At 39.8% G+C, this 16,541-nt stretch overlaps 1 protein-coding gene across 1 annotated transcript in view; it reads left to right on the plus strand.

Annotated features, from left to right (window-relative positions):
* Positions 1–16,541, plus strand: part of USP13 (ubiquitin specific peptidase 13) — a 425,163-nt gene that overhangs the window by 389,045 nt on the left and 19,577 nt on the right. Inside the window, exon 20 of the mRNA XM_078667087.1 lies at positions 8,265–8,349. Coding sequence (XP_078523213.1) covers positions 8,265–8,349 — 85 coding nt within the window. The remainder of the gene's footprint in view (positions 1–8,264; positions 8,350–16,541) is intronic.

Here is a 16,541-nt window from a genome sequence, read left to right on the forward strand (position 1 = left end):
TTGGAAGACAGACATTGAAAATGAGCTGGGAGCCACTAGTAGATGTTGAAGAGTGCAAAATACTTCATGTTGACTCTGAGCAGCAAACATATATCTCATGGCCAACTATAGATAATAAGGACGCAATAGTTCGTTAGAGCTTAACCAACTGGTAGTCCCTCGTTCTAGGAAGGTTAGATGGGGGAGTAGGGCATTCTCCATCTTAGCACCCCAATTATGGAACACACTTCCTTTGGAGATCAAATCTCAGCCCTCATTGGATCTCTTTAGGAAGGCCCTTAAAACTTGGTGCTTCACTAAAGCCTACCAGTAAGTTTCTGCCACCTGCTGACTCAGCTAGACATTGAGCTAGGCGCCTTGACGCCCACTGGGCTAAGTTGCGCGTTTATAAATCACATTTCATTCAATATGTTGACATGCGTCTTTTAGGTCATGCAAGTCCAAGGTGATTTGCGGTATCCTATTTACATACAATTGTTTTTGTTTCATTCCCTATCATCTGCAAATCTGCTGACAATAATAGTGAGAAATATCAGAAATCAGATATGCTATTTCTCTCTGTAAACTCACCCAAACATTTGCAGCTTGTGGACGGTATTAGATACAGAAACCAATGAAAGATAAAAATATAAAATATAACATATGGACTATATTAAAATATAATATAGTAGTAGGAGAGCATCTTTTCAAAGTATTACCATGATGTGCTTAGAAAACCTATTTATTACAACTTTCAATCTTAAATTTTTTTTAACTGAATGTTTGATTAGAATTACATCTCCTTCAGTTTGATGCCACTTGTTTTCTGCAGAACTGCCTATGAAGAGTAAAAATAAGATCATAACATTGTCCTTCTTTTCTATGTTCACTCACTTGGCCTCAGAAAAGCACTTTGGATGTGTGAATAGTATGATGTAGATTGGCTGGTATAGAAGAAAATCTGATGACAGCAGAGCTTCCATGTTACAACTTGCAAGCTTCGGTTCTCAGAATTCGGCCTGCCATCTCATGACTGGTGCAAGATGACAGGGACGCGTTGTGTGCTGGCGCTGCATGCGAGGCATTTTGACGTATCTGTGCATCTGTAATAATTTATTACATGCTACTAATGACATGTTTTATTACGATAAATGAGTTCCACGCATGTCAAAACGTGCTTGGAATATGAAATTAAAGTTCAAGTCATTATAGCGATGTTCTGTCATCACACATATCATAAATCAATATGTAAGCAAAATAATTGTAGTTCCAAGAATTTCTCTCTGCCTGTGACCTAACTTCCTGTCTATGGAACTGTAGCTAGGTTTATGAAAGCGCAAAGGACCAAGCTCCAAAGTTGAGTAATTGTCATTCTGCACCAGAGATGAGCAGGAAGGCTTTTTAGACACAAAGTAGAAGTAGAAGAAAATATCATAAAACAGATTCAGGGGAATTATTATAAATCTTTGTTTAGTCAATAAGATAATTACCTTTCCAGGTCTCTCTAGGAAATTCTTAAGTTGATGAAAATTCATGAAAACTATGAATTGGAATGCAAGTTTGCAGCTACTCAAGTCAATGTTAAATAAAATCTGCAAATCATGGGATCTCTGAGTTGTTTGACCCTCTTTACAACTCCTCTGGTATCATTCCTAGAAGACTTCCCTGGCTAAATATGCTGCATAATCAGAAACATTAATTTTTGATTTTTTTCGTTACTTACGCAATCCAACATGGTGACGCAGTTGGATGCACTTGTTCATACTGCCTCACAAATCTGATCAACAGTGCTGAATGCAAACTCCTTTCATAATTGTTTTGTGTTTGACTTCTAATGTTTAACTCACTTGCGCACACAATGCGATCTCAGCCAAGAACTGTAATACCAGTAAAAACACATTTTGTTGTTAACGTTCTTGATAACAGTGGAATTGCCAAATCTAGTGATCTCTGAAACCACTCAAATTGATTTGGAATACGGCCTTTGTCGACACATATGTAAGTGACAGTGACTAACTTGTGCCCCAAGAAAAGATTGAGGTGAAAGGTGTACTCTGTTTGAAGTTGTGGACATTTCGAATGGTCCAGAGGACATGTCCTCCTGAAACTCATCAGACGCTAAATGTACTACATTTTTTGAAGATGAACATAAGTAATCAACACCTCATCCACATCACCTGTCAATCACTGAACCAAGCATAAGTAAATAGTTGATGGCTCTCTGTGGCCTGTATGTATCTGACAAGGGGGAGATTTTCCTTTAAAGCCTCCATGAGCTCCACAGAACTTCTGAGATTTGACATGAAACAGCCATTTGGGTTTCACTGGTCATCGGCGATGACCTTCTCAGCCTCGCGTGAGGAGTGGAAACTGTGATATTAGTCAGGGCACTTGTAAGAGGTAATGTAGAATGACCTAGTGCCAGGACTATGTGTCTCATTTAGTACTATAGAACCCACATCTGCTTTCTAATGAACTAGCTGGGGGCAATCGGTGAAAAAACATTGAAGGGGGTAAATTGTGAAGCATACCTGAACCCTAATCCTTACAACAGGTGTCTTTGTAACCTCCAGATGCATTTTCTAATTAGAAAACCTTTCCAGTTAGGCCCGGTTCCTGAAACAATCGATTAGGAAGTTTCAATGTGCAGAGATTCAATTGAAGACAGAGCTGGGAAATGCTACTGTACGGAGACACCAGTTGCTTTGTTCTGTCCTTGTAGTTCCTTGAGAATCCCCCAGCAGAACATTGAAAAACCTATTCTATTATTTATCTAATAACTGAAATATTTTGGTACACACAATATTACCACATCTGTTTGGCCACAGCAGAGTCAACCTTGATGACTTTGGGTCTCTTAGGTAATATGTTTGTCTGTAGATGCCTTTGTGTTGGACTTGGCCCTTTTTGCCGGGTCATCCCTAAACTTTTAGCATTTCTCCTAGCCTTTTTTCTGACATGGGGTTGGTGGTTCCAGGCCACCTAGCACTTTAGCACCTTGGTCCAGTGTAAAGTGCGTGCGCTCTCTGTGTTACATTGCTGAGATTGGCCTGTCCGCCCATAGGAATGCATTGGGGATTCCCTGATCAGTGTGTGTCAGTGGTAATTCAAGGTATGGGAGGAGCAGAGTGGTCAAGTTTGGTATGTATGAAATTGTGAGAATAAATGCTGCGCAATGGTGTGCGCAGATTTATTATGACTATAGGAGAAATGCCACTTTTAGAAGTTGGCATTTCTGTGTGCTATGAGTGGTGGTTTCTGCCTGGCTTTGGCGCAAGCCTTTGCCAACCAGAAATCCCATTTGTAACACTTTTCTATCCGTAACCTCACTGTGTATTATGTCCTTCACTAAACTGCAGATGGCAAACAGGCTCTGTAGGATTTCTGGGGCATTGATGTGGAGATTGTACTGCTCCAGGACCTGAGCCCTCCTATGGAGAAAGTTCTCCAAGTGGTCTCTCTTTCCAAGGTAACTAACATCTACTTCTGTCACGTCTCCAAACTTATATCAATAATCACCTTGCAGGAGACCTAATTTATAGACAACTCCCTCACTATAGTTGATGAGATGCTTTCTTTAACTACAAAGTTATAATCAAAAATAGGGAGCGAAGGAAAGAAGGCAGTAAATGTTGAAGAGGTGACCCGTCCTTTGTCGATCCCTAGCCAGTGAACTCAAATAGTGGCCTTGTGCACGGAAGTAATCTACCAAACTGCAGGAGATCACATCTCTTGGTATGAAAATGTTGGACGGTCGCACCTGTGAATTATAGCCCCAAGAAATCTAAATAGTAGATTTTAACTGAAGGATGAACTCATGTAAGATCATCAAAACGTATAGGGTATATGGAGACTTCAACTAAGTACTGACAAAGCATAGGATGGCCATGTTGTGGACATACTTTTCACAGACACACTTAACATTAAAGAAATGGATCTAGCATTTTAAACATAGATGCAGTTGGACCAGTGTGAAATACTATTTAGGTCATGAACAATAACCCCAATGACCTATTCTTTTCAGACATATCATTTTTTTAATTAATTTCTTTATTCATGTTTGCCTAACAGTTTAACATATTGGGCAGTGTCTTAAGTATACATATCTATGGCATTCTTAGGGGAATAGGGTTGTAGTAAAGTACAACTGAGCCCTAAACATCTCTGCAATCCTTGTAGTACCTGCTTTACATTATTCCACCTTTTCAGACATTTGAAATGTTAAGGTTGTTGTAAGAATTTGGGTTATTAATAGGGAGGGGTAGAAGCCCTACCCAGATAATAAACACAATCTGTGTCAGGCAGAACCACAAAAGGCACTGAATTAGCCTGTGCTTAACCCTGTGGAAGAATGGCACAAAAGCAGTCTGGCTTAACAATGTATAAAGTATTTATGCGGCACACGTACAAAAATAAAGTGAAAACACAACACGAAAAATCCCAAACCAATTTAAAACAAGAGAGTTAATTGTGATAAATACAATTACACCAAATAGAACAAAATCCCATAAGTAGAACTTTTAAATGTTTTTGTGAAAATTTTAAACCATCAGTGAAAACAGCACCAAAAGTGCCACTTGCAGGTACCTGGTTGCGCCAGACTAGAGGAAAGTCACAAGTTCAGTCCAACTGCGATAGAGCGCAGGTCGAATGCTGGGACCAGGTTAGTCCCGCAGAAAAGTTACATTCTCAAGGTTTCCCGAGAGGAGCCACAGGAGGAGGTTTCAGTTGGCAGGAGCCGCGAAGAGCAGGTTGAGTGTCATAGAATTTGTAGTGCGAAGAGCCGGTCTTTGCTGAAGCTTCACGTTGGCAGTTGTCCTGGGTGGTTGTTGTAGAGATGGAGATCAAGCCTTCGAATGAGCTCACATTTCTGATGCCTTTGGCACTTGTTGTCGATGTGAAGAGCAGGTTGTCTCTGGAGATTTGTATTGCTGGTCGTTGTGGATGGTTGCTGTCAACACAAAGAGCCGTTCTTGATAAAACGTCACGTTGGCAGTCGTCATGAGTAGCGACTAAGTGTGAATCAGCCCATTTGTGGTCACAAAGAGACCAGCCAAGGGTCCAGGACCCAGGTGGCACCTCTCGAAGCTTAGGACTCACTCCAGCAGAGATCAACAGCAGGGCTCAGGCAGGTCCAGTTGGTGCTGGTCTGCCGGTTAGTTGCAAGGAGGTCTGTGGAAGTTGTTGTTTCCTTGTAGCTCACAAAAGAGGCTAGCTAGCCTTTGTAGTCACTGTAGTGGTCCTTGGCTCATGGAGGCAGATCCAGTCTTCCTTCCTTACAGAGCTGGGCAGCAGACAGTCATTCTAACAGCAAAGAAGCAGAGCATTCCTTATTCTGAATCTTCTAAAAGTCCAGGATTGATCTGAAGTGGAGTGTAAGGGTGGCGTTTTATCCCCAGTGGCAGTCTTTATGTGGTTGAATCACCTGACCTACCCCCAAAACTGGTTTGGGTCAGTTCTTCCATGTACCCTGGTCCATGCTCCAAACTGTATAAGGCAACAAAAGCACGGGCAGGCAGGGTGTCAGGTTCATTTGTGTGTGCTGGAGGCAAAGCTGTTTGATGTGTAAGTGGGCTGGGTGCAACACTCCCCAGTCATCCTGTCAAGAAGGGTCATCGTGCCCACACCTAGGCTACCCTAAGACATGTTTTATAGTGCTACTTTAGTGGGCAGCACAATGAGTGCTGCAAACCCACTAGTAACAATTACCGTATTTTCCGGCGTATAAGACGACTTTTTAACCCCTTAAAATGTTCTGGAAAGTCGGGGGTCGTCTTATACGCCGGGTGCCAAAATTTATGTTATTTTTTCCATGCGTTTTTTTCTAAATCAGACAGAATGTGTGAGGCATTAAAGCCCGCTTTCATGCTGTCGTGAGTACCGGTTACATGTGAGGTGATGGCGCGGACCCCCTTTGCCGCAGACTATGTTTTCCTGTTGTATTCCCCGCAGATGAAAGCAGGTAATCTGTGCAGAGCTGGGGGGAGAGCGTTTATTTGTTGAAACGACTTCCCGCCACTGGTAGTTAGTGCAGAAGCCCATTGCTCCTGCAGCACGGACAGTAAAATACGGTATGTGTTGAAAATATGAAGGTACCCTGCGTGTGAAGCAACAGGCGCGAGGCTATTGATGTCTTCGCGTGCAATATCTCAAAAAATGATCAAACAATTTGATAGGCAGTCTGCCACCTTAAACTGGAGGAACCAGTTTCTGAGAAGTAGCGGATTGCATATTTTACACATGTCCATTAGGCGGTATGTTTTTGTTGTTGCAGTTTATAGCGCGAACTCGAACCGAAGGTGTTCGGAGCGCTTTACACGAGCACCAGTTATGTTACAAAAGGACATACGGTACTATTTCTTTTTAGGCACTAGGACATGAAGTGATTTGCCCAGAATAACAGGATGTTGAGAGCGCCACTGAATTGATTAAAAAATAAACACGTCTGCTTGAGGAGGAGCAACAGCATTTCTTCTCAGTGGGATGCGGACTGGCCAGACAATTAATTACATCTGCAGGGGGGGTTCTTGAAACAACAACACGATAACAGCCCCTCATCAGCCAGAGGCCAAATGGCGCCGTGAGTCCTACCTAGACTGCCGGTCCAACCGCTTTCACATCCCCAGGCAGACGAGGCAGCAGCACGAGACAGCAGGACAGGCAGCCAGCGCTGAGGCACCTAAGATGGCGCTCCTCCACATGTGCTCTCCTTCCACGCTCATCGGAAGGGGAGGATACCACATGATCTCCTCAGTCCATGGGCATAGAAAGGGGACTCTCAAAATGGCTATGCAGGACTGCGTTGGAAGTGGGGGTAGTCTTATACGGCGAGTACAGCATGAAACCTACATTTTATCAAGAAAAGTAGGGGGTCGTCTTATACGCCGGGTCGTCTTATACGCCGGAAAATACGGTAATTTAAAGGCCTGGGGTACAGGTAGTACCATTTGCTAGGGACTTGCAAGGAAATTAAATGTACCAATTAGGTGTAAGCCAATTGTACCATGCAGAGCACAAGCGATTTAGCACTGATTAGCAGTGACCAAGTGCACAGAGTTCTATATCCAACAAAAATGAATTCAGCAAAACAGGAAGGGTGAAGGCGAAAAGTTTGGAGGACTACCACCCAAGGGCGTCAGGTCTAATATGTAAATTCAAGTATTGCATATTATTCACCACTCAGGCTGTAAAAATTCATTATAACACAGTGCAGGCGTAGAATTACCAGCCCAAATTGGGGATTCCAACCCTGTTAATTCTGCCTACCTTCAGAGGACCACTCATCTTCTGGGTGCTTGTGAAGGAAGGAAGTCTGTGCTTGTTGGACCTCCCTTCTACTTTAGAAATAGTAGATCATTGCATCCTTCTGTATCACCTGCAATATATTCCTAGTGCAGTTTCCCTTTTCTCGTGGGCATTGAGGTGAATATGTTGAAAGTTAAAATGGAGCCAATATGAAGTGGTTAGTTTAATGTTAATTTGATTATTTGGGGGTAAATATCAAAATCTTGACTATGAAATATTGCAAAAGACATGGACATCAATGTTTCTTTATATCAGAGGTTGTGTATTAATGTAGTATGCTGAGTAACATTAGTGTGAAAGTGTGAGAGAAGAGATATGAATCACAAGTTAAATCAGGATTATAAATGGGGGCACTATTATTTGTCCCAGACTTCAGCCAATGCCAGATTGGGTCTGTAAGAGCACACAAAGAATTGATGTCATTGCCATCAACCATTATGAATTCAGGTGTCTTCAATTGGTTTGTCCCATGAAAACTCTAGATTACGGTTCTGCTACAGGATATGGGGTTAAATTCTTGATCGAGTGTCATAATTCTGTATAGTCTTTGGATTCATTATGACTGATACTATTGACATTGTTTCAGTGCAGTGCAAAAACAACAATGCTGCACGATGGATTGAAATGCAGGACAGACATGATTCTGATAGCTTCTAGTCTTCAGCAAAGGGAACTTGGACACTGTGGAGTTATGTGATTCCACCATGCTTATAACATTTTGACAAGTGGTGGAAGCTGTGCCCAAAAGATAAATCTCCTGGTTGATGGTACGCTGTGAATCTCTAGCCCACATTTTCTTCTAAACCTTAAGAATGAGTCAATGCTGGTATACATGAGTTTGATTTCCTGAAATTCTGTTTTGAGATGCCTGGCTATTTTATGTTAAAATAAGGAAAGTACAACATTACTTTTTTTATTTTTTTTATTTCAGTAGATCTTTATTGAAAATTATATTTACATGCCTTTTTTGTACCCTACAGGATATGAGCTATTTGGCTTCATCAGTCACATGGGAACGTCAACAATGTCGGGTCATTATGTTTGCCATATCAAAAAGGATGGAAGGTGAGTTCTGGTAACAGTGTAGACATGATTATTGTCGTATTTGTTTCTTGGAGAACATCTTTAACTTGTGTTGTAAATTAGGTTATTTTTGCTGTGTAATATATATTGTGAGTTTTATGTACCCTTTTCATTTCCTTTATAATTCTTTACTGTAATACAACAGTGTTATTTCTTAAACAGTTTTAGTTTTACGTAGGATCTGTCAAACTATAATTTTACTTTAGGAATCCAGCACAGAGGTCTTTTTGAGAAACCAACAAAGTATATTGGCTCAGCCAATTTAAAGGGCATACTCACTTGTTTGTTATTTCATTAATAGGTGAAATCTAAAAGGCACAGCCAGGAAACAGCATTTGCTGATCTCTCTAATGTATTCCTCTCTGTAAGCTAGCATCCTAATTGTTTGTGCTGTGCTCTGTCACTTAAACCCATTCTTTCTTAGTTTTTTTCTTTCTGGCACTTTGTTCTAATTCTTTTACCTTTTATTTGCTGAAGCTCACCTTACTAAAGAGGTTATTAGCTTACTTAATACAGTTGGTAGAATCTTGAATTAGATACTTGAGTCAAAATTCAGCAGTGAAAAATATTGACAAGAACTAGACTATATTTGATCTTTTGCCTCCTTTCCAAATGCGGATATTGTTGCTTCTCACCAGAAATCTAGTACTCCTAAAATTAGAAAGCAGTACCTAAGCAGCCATAATCTGTCTAGCTGACTGCTTTGTTATTCCTGGGTTCACTGTCTAATGTATCTTCTTTTTTTCCCTCTATTATATCTTTATCCAACTTTTGTTTTTTAGTAGCTGTTGATCTGCTCAGTTTATTGTCTACAAATACTCTATTTGTTCCTCTTCTAAATATGATAAATTGTGAGTGCACTGTTTGTGTTAAAATTGAGTAAATCTGTTTCTAAAATTTAAAGGCTTATTCAGGGGTGTGGAATTTATTAAAATATCTACTTGTCCATGGGGCAGACTGCTTCATGAATCTACTTGTCCTGTAACAAAATCCACTTGTCCCTCTGGTGCCATGTAGAGCCAGCAACACATTAAGGCACCAATCTCATTATGTTGGAGCTCTTCCATAGCCTCTCTGATTATGCAGGGCTCATACCATAGTAGTGTTTGAATACTAGCAATCCCTATATGTTGCCAGGTTTCCGCAGATATACATCTGAAGGTAGTGGCAAGCAATAGATCCAGGGTTGGAATGCCCTTTTGAGTCTGTGCAAACCTACTAACTTGCATGTTTTAAGGGTTTTCAACAACTCTTCTTTGAAATTTTCCCGTACTGAGAAATGTTGGAAATTTACTCCTGACAATGGCAGAGGTAAACCTTCTTCCAGAGTTGGGAAAAAAGTGGTTGGAGGGAAAATGAACATGCGAACAATCAGGTTTTCGCATTAGCAAATCTATACATGCAAATTTGCTCATGCTAAAATGCAGTTCACAAATATTTTCTAGGAGTACAATTTCTTGCCCTACTTCTGTAAATTCTTGTGAATTCACGAAAGACATATAGCTGCACTTAATGCACGGGTGCACTTTTTTAGACTTTCTTTAATAATTGGGCCCCTAATTTGATCTGGCGTTAACCATGACCGTTTGTGTTTATTAAAATTCTCTCTCTCTCTTTCTGTATCGGCTGGATTCACTGTGGTGACAGCATTCTGTCTTTTACAAGGAGCAGTTTTGTTCAGTGCCAATAACTAATGTGGCAGTGTGTGCTTTTTTGAGAACAAAAACTATTTTTTGCTTTTGCCAGTGTTTGTTATAATAGTGAGGGCCTGGAAGCTCTCACATCGTTTTACAAAAACCATGCCAAAACAAGTCACGCATTGCCAAAACTAAAAGGCTGACCACCAATTTCAGACCTACTGGCTTTGCCAATGCTTGTTTAATTTTATGTTTCCCATAACCTTATTGAAACTGGTTACACTGATTTTCAATATGAATATTTTTGCTTAATACTAGCATGCATCAACACATTTTACTAAATGATTCTGCAAAGAAAGGGTACCTGAAATTTTACAGTAGTTTAGCTAAATGTTTTTTTCCCTACTTTCATTTTTTAGGAACATTTTATATTGAAAGCAAAGAAGCATTAATGTTGCTTTCAAGCTTCTGCTAATATGCGCATCTAATCAGAGCATTCTGGGAGCATTATGCATAGCCTCATATTGCTAAACTTTGAAACAGTGTGTACACATTTTTATACTAGAACCACTGTCAGTAGTGCAGTCAGAACTTACATTTACTTAGAGTGCTGACCCTAATAATAAAGGCTTTCAATTAATGAACCATGAATACAAGTTTGAACAATATTAACATATGCACACAAACATTAACATAACTGCAGGCAGTGCCCTTCCCTGACCTTTAATGTGGTACTGCAAACTGGCAGCCAAAGGGTTTGTGCTGCAAGGGGTTGGGCCTACTTGTCCCAAGGACAAAATACACATTAAAACTTGTTGCCCTTGACCCCAAAGAATATGCCCTGGGCGTCGGGCTATAGGAATTCCACATCCCTGCTTATTTTATGCCTTTAGACCATGATTACCTCATTTTTATTAGGGTGTGATTTACTTTTCTTCTGTACCTACCATATCAACTTTTCTACAGTTGTTCAAAAGGTTGGATTTTATTCTCAAAAAATTGTTTGAATGTGTTCATGTTGTCATTTGTATAAAATTGCATATGTGTGTATTTTGTTGTTGTAAATTCTTCTATTTGTACATGCGTCATGTCCATTCTTCCTTTTGCTGTATTCTTTGTACATCACTGTATTCCCCGCATCTGCTTTCTTAAAACATTAGTGGTATTTCAGCATGTTTCATCTTGCTGGATGTATGGTGCAACATTTACATTTCTATCTCATTATTTACTTAGGAGTTAAATCACATTCTGTAAGAATTTTCCATGTTCCCTTTTTCATGTATTCTTACTGATAATTATATTAAAATGTGTATACCTGCTTCTATACACTGTCTACTTTCTTATCATAATTCTATGCTGCTTCTGATCCCCTTGGATTATTCACCTAGTGTGATTCATTTTTTTAAAAATATCAATTTATATCTAAATGTAAGTTCTCTTTCTAGATTTTTGCTGTCAAATTATATGTTATGTTCAAGTCTGACGTTAAACATTTAGTGTACTTCTCCTTTTTGGTTTTCTGGCATTTCCTATTAATCTCTATCTGTGTCTGAGTTTAGCATCACACTGAAATCTTCTTCTGGATATATAGTGTTAGACCTGGCATCCTTGGAGTGGATTTCCCCTGGACTTTTACCCTTTTGCCTCCACGTTTTGCCAATTGTTTTTGTTTGGCATTGGATTCTGAGCACCTTACCACTGCTAACCAGTGCTAAAGTGCATTTGCTTCTCCCCTAAACACGATGAATGACATTGGTGTATTCACATACATATGTGAATATTTGCATATTTGTTATACTGCTAACTTCCTTGTAAAGTGGTATACCTCATACCCAGGGCCTGTATCTCAAATGCTACTAGTCGGCCTGCAGCACTGACTGTGTCACCCACAGAAGTAGCCTTTTAAACCTGTCTCAGGCCTGCCACTGCAGTGCCTGGGTGTGCAGTTTACTGCCACTTCAACTTGACATTCAAAACTACTTGCTAAGACTTAAACTCCTGTGTTATTACATATAAGTCAACCCCAAAGTAAGTCCAAAGTAACCCTAAGTGCAGGGTGCCATGTAAGCAAAAGGTAGGGCATGTACTTGTACGTTTTGCATGCCCTGGTAGTGACAAACAGCCTATTTCGTTTTTCACTGTGAGGCCTACCTCTCTCATAGGCCAGCATTGGGAATTCCTTAATACACTTTTAAGCAGTAATTCCTGATCAGAGAAGAGTAGCTTTTTCTTGTTTCATATGTTTGGAACGGTAATGATAAATCCTCTGTACTGGTGAAATGGAATTTAACATTACTATTTTAGAGATGCCACTTGTTTGTTGAGTGTACTTTTAGAAAGTGGACATTTCTCTGCTCATAGCTTTTTTGTGCCTTACAGCGTGTCTCCAATACACGTCTGGGTAGGGTGACAGCTGCACTTTGAGCATTCTCAATAGACAGCCACAAGCACTGGAAGGTGAGGCTCCTCTGCATTCTGAGCACTTATCTGAATTCTGATGGGTCTTCCTGGGAAGGGATGAATTGGCGGGACTGACACTTACACTTCAATAGGTAGTGTTTTCCCTACTCACAAACCACTGATTTACCTTCCACTGGTAGCCTGACAGACAGGACTGGGTTTGATAGGGATCCTTGTGCACTTCATTGAGCTGCTTTTTCGTCACCCCCACATCAAAGGCACTTTTGGGTATATGTCCTGGGTCTCTGACCCCCCTAAAATATGATACTACTGGACTTGTAACTGCCAGAAAAACTGCTGGGCTGCTTAAAGGACTCAACTTCTATACATTGGATTTTTGTCATTTTGGTCTTGTTCTGTTTAGAATATATTATATTGTTCTAATCCTGTGTGGAGTCTTTTTATGGTGTATTCACTGTGTTACTGTGTGAGTGTGTTGCACAAATACTTTACACATTCCCTCTTTAGATAAATCTGAGTGCTCCGTGCCAAGCTACCAGAGGGTGAGCACAGGGTATCTTTTAGTGCATATCTAGCTTATCCTGACAAGAGTGGCGGTTTCTTCCTGTCCTGGGTTACCTCATCCAACCAGGAATTCCATTTCTAATACATGGGCGTAGAAAACTTTACTAAATATAATAATAATGCAGTTATACATTTCTCTTGTTCTTCAATAGAAACAGATGAGATGACTGTGGTTAAATATTTACTTTCTTTAATCACTGTTGCTATTACCCATATTCTCTCTTTGTCTTCACTTGTTCCCAAATTATAGATCTCTTTGTTTATTTAGTCAAGACCTCTTGTGGTATTTCTTTTTTCCGAAGTACTTATTATTCTTTTTGTAGGTTTGCCCTATGGCTCTCTAATGGCTTGGATTAAACCTAATCCTATAGATTTTTCTTCTTGCATAGTCTCAACCTCCCTGACTTAGTTTATTTTGTTTTACTTTAAGGTTAACTTCTCTGTTTCTTCCCAAATTAAAAACACTGTTGTCCCTCACAGCCATTATATTGCCTAGATCTTGAAGATAGGCTAATCTTTGTTATTGAAATTTGTGAAAAAAACTTTTCAAGTTGCACCTTTTCTTCTGCTTTTTTCAATTTTCAGATCGACTTTTGATTGATCCAATTCTAGTTGTTACGGTTTCTTAATTCCGATTCTGTTTTGTACCATTTGGTTCAGAACAAACTCCTAACTATTATTACGATAGGTTTGGGACCTTCCTTCTGGGAATTCATTGTGAAATATTCTCGGGGGTAGCCAAATGTCTGAAAGGCTCTTTCAAATAATATTTCCTGGAAAACCTTTCAATAAGTTGCTTATCTCCTTTTGTAACACAAGCACTTCTGGAAATACTTTCCAGAATGTGTTTATGTTGGCAGTTAAATGAAAAATTAAAGATAGTTGTTTTATGTAGTATCTTCCACTCTTTCTGATAATTTCTTTACATTTCCAAGTATCTTTGTACTTTTCAATTTCATCCATGTTCAGTTTCTAGAGTATCACATCAATCGATGCCAAGACTTCATATCTGTGAAGTCCATATTTATTGTTGCTTTCCTTCTGAAATTATACTTGCAGCCTGTAAATCCATCTATTCTTCAACGACTGCTGATTGAAGCTGCCAGTTAGCCTTTCTCTTCATGATGCATCCTAGCCTCTCTTTGAAAGGTGGGTAGTGATACCCCTGCAAGTTGGTGAAGTGAGTGACTGCCAGCTTGGGGATGCATGGATGCCTTTAGCCTCTGCAGTAACCTTTATTTGGGAATAACTATAAGAATGCATCCACAGAATGTTTTTTAAATAATACACTATTATTAGGACAAAGTGAACTTGAAATTACATCATGGAACAATATTTACAAAATGTATATTATATACACACCAACACCTAGAGAAATCCATACACAATGTTGAACCTTATTTGCAGACAGAAAATAATCTTTTTACTATCTATCTGGGAGTTCTCAGTATTCTACTTCTCTTTTACTCTGATCCTGTTCCTCTTTCCTGACTGCATCACTTTCTCTTTTATGTTGGCTACCTACATCTTCCCTGGTTCTCTCCTCTTTATCTCTCCCCATTGTTCCAACTCCATTTAAACTATCTCTCATAATTACTGCTCTGCTTAGATTCCACATCCTGGAATCATCTGTCTTTACAGCATAGGTGAGCAATTTGAAAACTTTTAGTGGTCTGATAAACTTCGCATCTTCTTCATGCTTCTTGGATTTTTAATTCTCACAAGATCTCTAACTCTCACTCTTGTGGCTTTCACTGTATGCCTCTTGTCAGACCTCAATTTCCATTCTTTACTTTTTCATTCTTTTTTTTTTCTCCACTCACTCACCAAAACCCCCTCTTAAGAGGCACCCTATTTCACACCTCTATGTGGCACACAGTCAGTGTGCACTCTGACAGCCTCTTTATCTATGCCCCCACATCTGTAATATGCCCTGGCACAATGATACGGTCTTCCCTCATTTGCATGGGTCCATGTCATCCTTCAGAGGAGGAAACGCCCACTTGATATTGCGCTAGAGCACTTTTAGCACTGGCATGATCCATGTTACAGCAGGGGCCGTGCAATCTTTAGTGGCGACCCCTTCCTGTAATTCCAAAGTGCCCTAGGGACACAAAAAAGTTGGTGCACACATTTGTTACAACCTAGGGGCACTATATATAATACAACCTCAGGGGCCATGCATGAAGGCCTCTTCTTAACTTTATCACAACCCATAGTGCCTGGAGTTGTGATTGGCCTTGACTAATACAATGTAAATTTTGGATGGGCCAAGGATCTTTGTAATGGTGCATTGGTGCCAAATTCAGAAGAAGTAGGATGATGGCTGCTCTGCTTTTTTTTAATTTGATTTTTTAGCACTTTACAGGCATCATGGGTGCAGCTTGAGTTTTCCAGTTTCAACCTTTTTTTCCGCACGTTTGGGTGTGCTAGCTCATAACTCTGTTTATTTTTTTTTCTCATGGGCGCAATTTAAATGTATCGAGTTTGGGTAGACTAGGTTTCAATGTGATTTAATTTAAAGTTGAAACATCATACGGTTGTGGTCAGGTTGAAGCGGAGAAGGTATACCGCTCTGTTAGTGATCATTCACCAAATCATGGTTAATTTTGTGTATCGATGCATGGGCCTTTTTTACATGCAGATACATCAATTTATATATCGTTTAATTAATTCTTTTAATCTAGCTACACTATCTGTAGGGCATCTACTTAGGCTAATTTTGACAGTCCTAGGTTGGTGCAAGTGTCTATGGCGGTGACCTCCTTTAGATGCTAAACTAGTCCCAGCGCCAGTGATTCCCTGGTACGGACATTGGATTTTGGATGCTAGTTCGAGGTTTAGTTTTAGGGATTTGTAAAGCGCATGGCTACCCTTGGGCATCCCAGCGCTGATGTGAAACAGAGCAGACAGATGTTGGCGCATAAATTTAGGGGAACAGCCATGTTTTAAGTCTCTTTTTAAAGGACGATAGAGCTGTTTCTTCCCTCTGTCCTGTTAACATTAAATGTGATCTATGCATTTGAAACCCAGTACATTGACACTCTGAATGCATCCTTTTTTGTGGGTGCTGGATTTGTTAGTGTTTAAAATATTTTGGACTTTGTCACATGGATTGACACATTCTTAGCTGCTTGAACTTAAAATATGAAAGTTGCTCCTCCATGCAACAAGGCTTGCTGAGAAGCGAAGGCAAATGGCATAGGTATCATAGCCCACTTGGTATCATTGCAGTATTCTGCGTGGCACTATTATTTTATGATTGAGTGAGAACTCTAAGCAACACCATACTAATAGACCTTAGCATTGGAGCTTTTAATAAATAGTTGAGAACTCAAGATCCTTGCCTTGTGGAACAAAACTGTTTATAGGACACCATGTTAATAGTAGGCTAGTGCCTTATGTATGCACTGGCAAGCCTTTTGAATCATAACACAGCTCTAGAAACAACTTTAATGTTGTTGTTGTTAATTTTTTTTTTTTATAAAAACTTTATTGTCAGGAATACAGGATATAAATTTTCAATAACATAGGCATTTCACTTTCGAGTAT

Source organism: Lissotriton helveticus, chromosome 11 (assembly GCF_964261635.1).
Source record: "Lissotriton helveticus chromosome 11, aLisHel1.1, whole genome shotgun sequence".
In the NCBI taxonomy this organism is placed as follows: Eukaryota; Metazoa; Chordata; class Amphibia; order Caudata; family Salamandridae; genus Lissotriton; species Lissotriton helveticus.